The sequence below is a fragment of the Mercenaria mercenaria genome, unplaced genomic scaffold, assembly GCF_021730395.1.
Source record: "Mercenaria mercenaria strain notata unplaced genomic scaffold, MADL_Memer_1 contig_4521, whole genome shotgun sequence".
Classification (NCBI taxonomy): domain Eukaryota; kingdom Metazoa; phylum Mollusca; class Bivalvia; order Venerida; family Veneridae; genus Mercenaria; species Mercenaria mercenaria.
In genome coordinates this window covers 38,305-49,045 of record NW_026462756.1, presented here as the reverse complement: position 1 = coordinate 49,045, position 10,741 = coordinate 38,305, and the positions used below count along the sequence as shown (strand labels likewise).

The window sequence follows — 10,741 nt, the reverse complement described above, 5'->3', positions numbered from 1 at the left end:
ATTTATTGTCCGAGTATAGCTAGCGGGGAAAAATGCATATATCTTACTTTTTTTACCCAAAACAAAAGACAAATAACCTATGCGGACGTAGCGGGTGCATAAATTAGCATATTCTATATTTTTCACGCAGAAGAAAAGATTAATTATCTAAACGAGCGGTACCAACATAGAAAAAAGTACATTTATATTGTTCACACAGAACAAGAGATAAATTACGTATGCAAGCGTAGCGAGCGAGAAAATTGCATTTTTTGCATTTCTTTTACCCAGAACAAAAGGCAAATTACCTATGTTCGGCGATTTTAGAGAGTGGGGAGGGCGTTGCCCTTAACATTTAACGTAACCAGACAACGCCTACGCTAACGCCGCTGCCGATGAAATGACGGCAAGAACTAAAAGCATTGTAAATACTGGAGGATGGATTGTCTTGAAATGTATTGATTCTGTCAGGTTTGAGATCAGCAATATCCTTTTTCTGTTGGGACTGTTAAACTAGTAAACGTCTTTTTCGGTTGTTATTTACAACAGTGTAACCATTTCCTTGCCAAATTTCTATGTTCATTGTGAATTTAATGACTAAATATGAACAAGGCAGACTATCATTATCATACTGCACAGATGTGCATGTAGACACATACAAACAATTACAAAAAAATCATACATTTTGTAATTATACAGATTTACTGAGAGCTAAATAATATTCTATTCGGTATTATAATTTCTAAGTATCATAAATCATTGGAAAAGTATTTTACTTCTTTTGATTATCAAAAGCATCTATCAAAGTTCTATTATTCTATTTCGTTTCTTTGTGGTGATTAAAATTAACAAATATCCGAGCTTTCACTTCCTCTAAATTCTGAATTTTTAGTACAGCTAATTTATTGGTGTAGAATCTTCAATGAAAAATCCGTCATCCGACGACAAGAACACTGTCTCGTATATAAAGCGTGCCGGTTTATCTATTTATTATTATCATTATTATTTTTTTATTATCAGTAGGCACATTGTCTGCTCGAGTTTATACTACTCTAATCCTCCTCTGCTTTCAATTAATGCGCACAGTGAAGCGTGGTTATTTCAGTTGTTCTATGTGGAGTGGCGGAGTATGAAATCTATGGTGGTTATCAAAAAAATCGATTAGGCCGAAATTAGTATATGTATTATTGCGGTTCCACTGGACGGAATTGCCTTCGACAATCCGTCCAAAAGTCAGATGAGCTTAACATGTATCCTTATCCCAAACAATGAAAGACAAGATCAAATGAAGTATACAGTTATTATTAAATCAAAGATCATTTAACTTCCGTTAACATTAGTTTTAAAACATAAATAGCAATAAGAAAAACAGTAAGATTCTAATAATGACTTTGTACTCTCTGTTAAAACTGGCGACTTGAGGTAGCAGTTGATAGTTTCCAGCCTTATATGCGAATTAGTCAGAGTCAAAGTCCTAAAATAAAGGTAGGTGTCAAAACTGAAGGCCTCGTTTTCATTCAAAATAATATTCAATGCTGATTTTGTGCTTTGAAACTGTGTAATGGACATTTAAAAAACTTCTGACAAGTATTCAGCCGACCTGAACGGAATTAGCGTCCTAAAATTGGTCAGATGCGAAACTGGAAATGTTGATTGCCGGCTCTGTGTGCAAATGTCAAAACAACAGAGGCATAATTTAAGAAGTACTGAAAAAAATGTTCGGTTGACAGATATTTTGTTATGCAGAATATGTATAGGAGAGGCTTGTGTGCAAGGCACTGTGCATTGATGGCCTGCTTTTCCCCAAACCTTTTGCCACAAGGTCAAATATGGAAATATTCTGGAAAATTTGTCCATATTTTCGCGTACTTATATTTCACGATTAGCTGCCTATAGACTACAGAGTCTTATAAATGGCAAATATGTCTATTGGATTTTAAGAAAGCATACAAATACATGATAGCTTGTAACAATATTTGATAACCTTCCCATGATGCTTTGTATGTCGTACGTAATACATGTATATTGCGCATGCGATGTGGAGTCAGTTTAGTGTATGCGAGTAGCTTGAGTAAACCAATATATACAATGTTTATTGTTAATCATATAATGCAAACATTAACTCTTTAAACATGGTGTCAGATGTAAATGGACTAAATACATGATTATGAGACAATGTTAAGTTAATCATCCGATTCAGAGGACTACTATCACTTATCTCAGCAGTGAATTAAGTATTTAACCATGAGCGCTAATGAGGAAGCACCGGCGGCTGCAGACGCACCGTCTCATAGCTCTACGGCTGTGCCTTTGCTGATACACTTTCCACAAAAACTGGATATGGACGGTAATGTCGCTACTAATTGGAAAAAGTTCAAACGCTCTTGGACTAACTATGAGAAAGCAGCCGGACTTATACATAAATCGAAGGACTTAAGAACAGCTACATTTCTTACGTGCATACGACCAGACGCGATGGATGTCTTTGATGGGTTTGATTTTGCAAACGACTCACAAAAAGATGATAGCGATATTGTTTTGAATAAGTTTGAAGCCTTCTGTGACGGAAAAACAAATGTGACATATGAGCGATATGTTTTTCACACATCTTCTCAAAGTGAGTCAGAAACTTTTGACAGCTATTTGACGAAAGTGAGGAAGTTGTCTAAAACATGTAATTACGGAGCGTTAGAAAATGAATTGATCAAGGACAGATTAGTTTTGGGTATACGAGACAATGGATTGCGTAAACGCCTCTTACAAGAAGATAATTTAAATTGGAAAAAGGTATAGACATGTGCCGAGCTTCGGAAGCGTCGTCTACGAAAATACAGTCATTGAACAAAGGTGCATCTTTTCAGGAAGATATTCAGGTCGTAAAACCTAAACGGAAACCTACAGCAGATCGTAAGAAATCTTCAGCGAGGAAATCGAAGTGTAAATATTGTGGGAAATTTTGTGCTGCAGGAAATTGTCCCGCTTATGGGATCAGATGTCAAAAATGTGGAAAATTTAATCACTACCCTTCGGAGTGTCGTTCAATAACAAAATTTCAAAGGTCGCATGTGAAACAGTTTGACATACAGTCGGAGTCTGAAATTGATGCTCGTTAATCAACAGAAAACTGTCAAGTTTCAATTAGACAGTGGCGCAGCAGCACATATTATTTCTAGATTGTATGTACCGGATGAACTATTAGAACACACGCAGACAACTTTATCTATGTACAATAAATCAAAAATGAAATCCTGCGGAACATGCGTATTACTGCTGAAAAATCCAAAAGCTAGGAAACGCTACGAGGTGAAGTTTGTCGTAATTGAGAATGACAGCACACCATTGTTAGGTTCACAAACAATTCAGAAAATTAATTTAATTAAGATACAATATCAAAACATTTGTCCCGTAGACTTGGAGAAAACGTCACCTCAATTAACCATGGATGAAATTGAAACACAATTTGCGTCAGTATTTGAAGGTGAAAATCAGTTTGAAAACCACTTACATTTGGAAATAGATGATACAGTCAAACCTGTGAAAATGCCTGTACGCAGAGTACCGGTAGCTATGAAAGAAAAATTGAAACGAGAGCTAAATCAACTTTAAAAAAGGGGAATAATTGCGAAAGTCGATACACCAACAGACTGGGTTTCGAGTTTAGTAGTTGTCAAGAAAGCCAATGTGAAACTTCGCATCTGCATAGATCCTAAACCACTGCATAAAGCCTTAAAGAGAAGTCACTATTTGTTACCTGTGGTGGAAGATCTGCTACCAGAGGTCCTTCGGGTATTAAAGCGATCGCTGATGACATTATAATTTATGGCAAAGGTGAAACCTACGAAGAGGCTTTGCGCGATCATGACAACAACATGCAGAAACTACTTGAAAGGTGTCAAGATCGAGGCATTAAACTAAACAGGGACACATTTCAGCTTCATAAAACTGAAATGCTATTTGTAGGACATTTACTCACGGATAAAGGAGTACAAGCAGATTCGTCGAAAATTGAAGCTTTGACGAAAATGCCTAAGCCAACAGACAAAAAAGCTGTCCAACGGTTATTAGGTCTTGTCAACTACCTAGCAAATTTTCTCGATAAGCTTAGCGAGATGTGCGAACCGTTAAGACAACTTACGCGTAAAGATGTTGTGTTCAATTGGACACACGAACATGACGAAGCGTTTGACATAATCAAGCAGTCAGTGTGCAACGCGCCAGTATTACGCTACTATGATTCTAAACTCGAAACAGTAATACAGTGCGACTCTTCTGAAAGTGGACTCGGTGCAACCTTACTCCAGGAGGGACAACCAGTTGCAATGCAAGTTAGCCTTCACACAAACAGAGCAAAACTATGCGCAAATCGAAAAAGAAGTGCTGACAGACCTTGGGCAAAAGTCGGAACAGACGTGTTTACGTTTGATGGCAATGACTATTTGGTAACTGTAGATTATTTCAGTAATTTCTTTGAAATAGATCGACTGTATGAAACAACGTCGAAGGAAATAGTCGCCAAGTTGAAACAGCATTTGCAAGAGATTGAATTCATGAACGTGCGATCTCATATAACGCAAGTGTTTACAAATCAGAAAAGTGTAAATCATTTTCAAAAAAATGGGGCTATACGCATGTGACTTTATCTGCAAGGTATCCACAACCAAACGGAAACGCTGAAAATGCAGTTAAGACTGCGAAACGTATTATGAAAAAAAGCAAAACATTCGCATACAGACCCGATGCTAGCACTTTTAAATTTTAGGAATACACCTCAACAGGCTCGAAGTTATAGTACAGCTCAGCAGCTGATGAACAGAAAAACACGAACATTACTACCGGAGAGATCAAATCAGTTTCAGCCTAGCATACCGTCAAATGTTAAGGCTAAACTTCAGAAAAGCAAAGACAGACAAGCCTACTATTATAACAGGAATGCGAAGCCATTGGACTGTTTGCGAGCTGGTGATACTGTGAGAATACAGCCGAATGAAAGAAATAAAACTTGGGAAAAGGGAACTGTTGTCGAAAAACTACAAACGCGGTCTTACAACGTTCTGAGAGAAAATGGCACTGTAGTGAACCGAAATAGAAAACATCTCCGACGGACAAGTGAACTTTTCATTGAATAAAGGGAAGAGACTGTAGACATAGATTCGAAAATAAACGACCAAGAGTTGTTGCTCAAGACAGATTCTCGAACTCAAACGGAATTGAAACCGCAAACAATCGGTCAGTCACTGAATTCAGAAACACCTGCAACACCGGTAACGCAGACAAGATCTGGTCGTATTGTACGTATGCCATTGAAGTATAAGGACTATCTATTAAACTGATAAACGATGAATTCTAAATATTAACACGTATGCAAGTGTGATTTGTTACTGACTTTGTCAATGTTAATTTAGAAAATGTTTAGCAAAGAAACAAGTAATGACTTTAACTTTAATCATAAATACTTAATTAAGCTATTCAGTTCAATATTATCTTCTTTTCCGTAAAAGAGAAAAGATGTAACAGTATTTGATAACCTTCCCATGATGCTTTGTATGTCGTACGTAACACATGTATATTGCGCATGCGATGTGGAGTCAGTTTAGTGTATGCGAGCGGCTTGAGTAAACCTATTTTCATATATACGATGTTTGTTGTTAATCAGATAATGCAAAGATTAACTCTTTAAATATGCTTTATTTCTTTCAAAACGCAATGTTTAGCTGATTTCTGCTTAATCGAAGGAAGCCGGCGTGCGTAAACTACCAAAACTGGCATCTGCTACCTGAAGAACATATGTAAGCAAATGTACGGAAGTTTCAAAGTAAATGAACTGGTTTTTGTACAACCATTTATCATATAACATGTGCACAATAAACAGAGCAGTACAAGTTTACAAGTTTATTGGTGAAATGTAGGCCACCGGCCCATACACATCTTATTCACACAAAAGTAATACACATATCACAAATATCAATTCAATAATGTGCTTGCAAACATGAAATCTTACATGGGGAATATTAAATAGAATAATCTCTGTTCTGGTTAGTATCTATTTACATAAAGAATATAAGAATATTAACATATTTACTTGTCATGTATCAGTGCCTTGTATTATATGGTGTATTGTTTTGGGGGGTTTTGTTTTTGCTTTTGTTTTTTAGATTTTCCTGCTTATATATGTGCGTTTGTGTGCTTGTACGTTTGTATGTCTTGGGTGGTGTCCTACAGTGTTGTTATATCTTACTTGTCTGATTATATATCTATGTTAGGTTGTCGTGTGTGGCTGTGTGTATGTGTCTTTGGTACAGGAATGTCTGCACTACTGTGGTTAACGTTGTAGTGTAACTGATTTAAGAACGTTGCATGCCCTTTGTATATCTATCCTTGTTCTACTTTCCCTTCAACGCCCTCCCCCATTTCCCTTTCTACCCCTTCCCTTCCCCCTCCTTTTCTGTCTATATTTCACATAAAAGAAATATGTACTTGTTGGATTTTTGAAGCAATCCATTTTAATATTTTTCCGTTACAGCTTCTTTTGTTGTTGGTTTACTTTTCAAATGCGTTGCTCTTAGTCTGTGTTTGTGGTGTACTGTGCTTCCGAAAAATCTACCTTTCCTATTATTATCATTTGTAGTTGTATATATTTATTCAGACGTTATTGTAATCAAACGAAGGCTCAAATAACAAAATAGTATCAAAAATGTCGCTCTGACTCCATTTGCACCGTTTGTTTTATATTCTCTTTCTTTAACATGCAATATTCCATCATCTTTCGCAACATATGCATAAACCTTCATTGATCCTTCGACATTTTTTAATGCGCCAAACGCACCTCCGGGATCCAAAGCACACTTGACACCCCACGAGGAACAATACGTAAGCTGGACTTTGTCAATCGAGATTTGAATCACAGAAGACGCTGAAATGTATATTTCACATTGAAATAAAGAAAGGTTAATATGCATAGTTGCCGAAGTATATGAAAAGCATAGAATTGCCTGTAGAGATAAGCTTAATAAGAATTCGCTAAAGTTGGATTTTAATACTTTTATTTGTACTTCACCAATGCGAGCCCGAAATCTCAAATGGTTGACAATTATTCATGTATGACATCCAGCTGTTTAATGGAAGGGCGATGATTCTACCCAGGTATCCGTGCATGCCTGAAATAATGCTGTGTGACACCAACCTTGTTTTCTTCAGCCATCAAAAGCTAAAAAGGCGTCTCATGGCCTAAATTTTATCGATGCGATTCAACAATAACTCAGGAAAACGTCGTTGCACTACAAGGACGTCAAGTGAACAGTGAGTTCGATTTAAGACAATTAAAATATTTTAAGCTATATTATTATCAAACTAACATTGTTTGTTTTCGTGTGTTGTTTAGTTTCTTTAAACGTTTTATTTAGCTATACAGAGCTTTAAGCTATAAGCGGATTTCCATGACACTCTTTAACACATCTTGAAAACTTAATGTCATATTTAAGGATTCGCCGAAAGCAAACGAGAGAAATCCTTAAAATATCCTTTAAGTTGTCTTTCGCAAGTATTCCTCATTTTGCACAAAATATTTAAAATGTAACTGCGTACATCAACCTCGATTAGAATATTTTTGTGTGTTTCCTGATTTACACAATTATATGGTCATTTGGCGACTTTCACGATTTAATAGTGGAGGAAGACCCAATCATTTCTCAGTCAACGCCCCGAGCGAGGCTCAAACCTATATCAGTGAATGCCAAGTGATTTAATGTCGGCGACCTTCACTACTGAGTCACGGAGACCCCGTATTGTAATTTGTGGCCAGTTTAAACATTTATAAAATAAGGATGTTAAAGGAGCTTACCGTTGTCTACAATAACGTTTTCCTCAGCAAATTCTTCTCCATTGAAGTAGACTAGAAGTGCTCTGATGATATACCCTTGTTCCCGAAAAACATTTTCAGCTGCTATACCAACATGTTTGGCCGCATTTTCATCTCTGTCGCTGATAATCGCAGATTTCAGTGCACTCTTTGCATTTTCTAAGGTGGCATTTTGAGAACAAGTATCATTTTTTTCCGTAAATATTACGATTTTATTGCTCCTTCCTCTGCTGAAAAATAATTCTTTCCCTACACTTTTTGTGTATAAAAATTGAAAAGTCCCAAATGGCTTTAAGAAAATTACATCATTTATTTTCCAGGCATACCTCATGTTATTGCTTTTCCATAATAATTGAGCATCTGTAGCAAGTCTTATATCTTCGTCAGCATATATAGCAAATTTATTCATGCACGCATTTGTGCGCGTTACAAATGTCCTTTCCAAATCTTCGTTTCGCTTGACCCATCGTTCTAACGTTTTGTTCAGTAACGGCGACTGTACGAGTTGCAGTTGTGTCATCTGAAGAGCCATTCCATCTGATACAAGTTTTCTATAATACCATTTAAATTCCTCAAGTGCTGTCATGTTACATCTAGTAAGGTCAGCGAAAAGGTCAGCAAGTGGTGCAGACGTTCCGGGAATTTGATACGATAAAAGATCGGGCAAGAATCTGATGTGCGTAATTGCATCTTCGTTTTCAAACCGCGATAGGAAGGTATTTTTACATTTCATTCGATTTTCTGCTGTTTGTGGTTGTAGAATGTTCTCTAGGTCTATCAGAAGGCTACGAAAAATAATTACAGCGTCATCAACAATCTGAAGCCTTGATTGAATTAGTATGTTGGTATTTATATCATATTTTGCAGAATTAATCCTTTCGTCGATTTCATTTAATAGACTGTCTAACTCTTCCTTTTCTACAGGACTTTCTTCGTCCAAAATCCCGAGCGTCTCAAGCACATTTTTTGTTAAATCATATATGTCAAAGCCTTTCCCAGCAATTTCCAGAAAAGGCACTGAAAGTCCATTCATGCAAAATATACAAATTAAAAACACAATTGTTACAGGTTTAGTTAAAACGTCCATTTTTATAGTATAAATCAATCTGGAGGAAGAATTAAGTGTACCTGTCGAGCATTTAGGCGTAAATGACAGACGATATGTACTACGCTCAGTTCAAACATCCGTCTCCAAAAATATGCGTTCGTGAAAAAGATACTATTGAAAACAGAATATACTTTTAATCTATTTACATCTAGCATGTATCTTATTTGGTCAATGTATCATACAATCTTATAAAATCCGATGACTACTGAATTAATCTTTTTATATCACATTATAGACATTACAAAAATAAGGGCGATGACATCATTAAAATAAAATAAGTAAAAGTCATTTAAATCTTAATTTGATTTGCTAGCATTTTATTACTAATTCTTTATTTGGCATGTAGATTCCCTTGCAAATAGTTATATTAAGTAATAACATTTAACGTACATTTAAACATTTTTTAAACGAACATTTAGATACAAGTTAAACATGCACTGTTAAATGCTACATTTAAAGAAAGATATATATTATCACCGAGTACTAAAAACAATGAGCTGGCGTTGAATTTCGAGCCAGCTCAAAGATCGAAATTCAGATATTTTTTCAAACAGTTGAATTTCGAGCTAGAGGTTGAATTTCGAGCCAGCTCGAAGATCGAAATTCAGATTTTTTCACAAAGTTGAATTTCGAGCTGGCGTTGAATTTCGAGCCAGCTCGAAGATCGAAATATATATTTTTTCAAACAGTTGAATTTCGAGCTGGCGTTGAATTCCGAGTCAGCTCGAAGATCGAAATTCAGATATTTTTCAAAGTTGAATTTCGAGCTAGGTGCTGAATTTCGAGCCAGCTCGAAGTTCGAAATTCAGATTTTTTCACAAAGTTGAATTTCGAGCTGGCGTTAAATTTCGAGCCAGCTCGAAGATCGAAATTCAGATTTTGAAAAAGTTGAATTTCGAGCTGGGGTTGAATTTCGAGCCAGCTCAAAGATCGATATTCAGATTTTCAAAAAGTTGAATTTCGAGCTGGGGTTGAATTTCGAACCAGGTCGAAGATCGAAATTCAGATTTTCAAAAAGTTTAATTTCGAGCTGGGGTTGAATTTCGAGCCAGCTCGAAGATCGAAATTCAGGTTTTGAAAAAGTTGAATTTTGAGCTTGGGTTGAATTTCGAGCCAGCTCGAAGATCGAAATTCAAATTATCAAAAAGTCCAATTTCGAGCTGGGTTTGAATTTCGAGCCAGCTCGAAGATCGAAATTCCGATATTTGAAAAACGTTTAATTTTGAGCTGGGTTTGAATTTCGAGCCAGCTCGAAGATCGAAATTTAAATTTTGAAAAAGTTGAATTTCGAGCTGGGGTTGAATTTCGAGCAAGCTCGAAGATCGAAATTCAGATGTAAAAAAGAGTTGAATTTGGATCTTGCGTTGAATTTTGAGCCAGCTCGAAGATCGAAATTCAAATTATCAAAAAGTTCAATTTCGAGCTGGGGTTGAATTTCAAACAAGCTCGAAAATCGAAATTCAGATTTTCAAAAAATTGAATTTCGAGCTGGGTTTGAATTTCGGGCCATCTCGAAAATCGAAATTCAGATTTTGAAAAAAGTTAAATTTCGAGCTTGGGTTGAATTTCGAGCCAGCTCGAAGATTTAAATTCAGTTTTTTCAAAATCTTGAATTTCGAACTGGGGTTGAATTTCGAGCCAGCTCGAAGATCGAAATTCAGATTTTGAAAAAGTTGAATTTCGAGCTGGGGTTGAATTTCGAGCCAGCTCGAAGATCGAAATTCAGATTTTGAAAATGTTGAATTTCGAGCTGGGGTTGAATTTCGAGCCAGCTCGAAGATCGAAATTCAGATTTTGAA

At 36.2% G+C, this 10,741-nt stretch overlaps 1 protein-coding gene across 1 annotated transcript; it reads right to left on the bottom strand.

The window, feature by feature from the left end:
* Window positions 1-5,874: 5,874 nt before the first annotated feature.
* Window positions 5,875-8,979, bottom strand: LOC123539007 (uncharacterized). Its single transcript, XM_045323462.2, has 2 exons — window positions 7,817-8,979; window positions 5,875-6,889 (listed from the first exon to the last, which is right to left on the bottom strand). Exons 1-2 carry the CDS (start codon window positions 8,919-8,921, stop codon window positions 6,615-6,617), a joined length of 1,380 nt encoding a protein of 459 aa, XP_045179397.2. The 5' UTR covers window positions 8,922-8,979; the 3' UTR covers window positions 5,875-6,614.
* Between the last annotated feature and the right edge of the window lie 1,762 nt (window positions 8,980-10,741).

Coding starts and splice junctions, on each gene's coding strand:
- LOC123539007 (XM_045323462.2), bottom strand. CDS start 8,921: ATGGACGTTTTAACTAAACCTGTAACAATTGTGTTTTTAATTTGTATA. Junction 6,890..7,816: donor AAACGTTATTGTAGACAACG/GTAAGCTCCTTT, acceptor TATACATTTCAG/CGTCTTCTGTGATTCAAATC.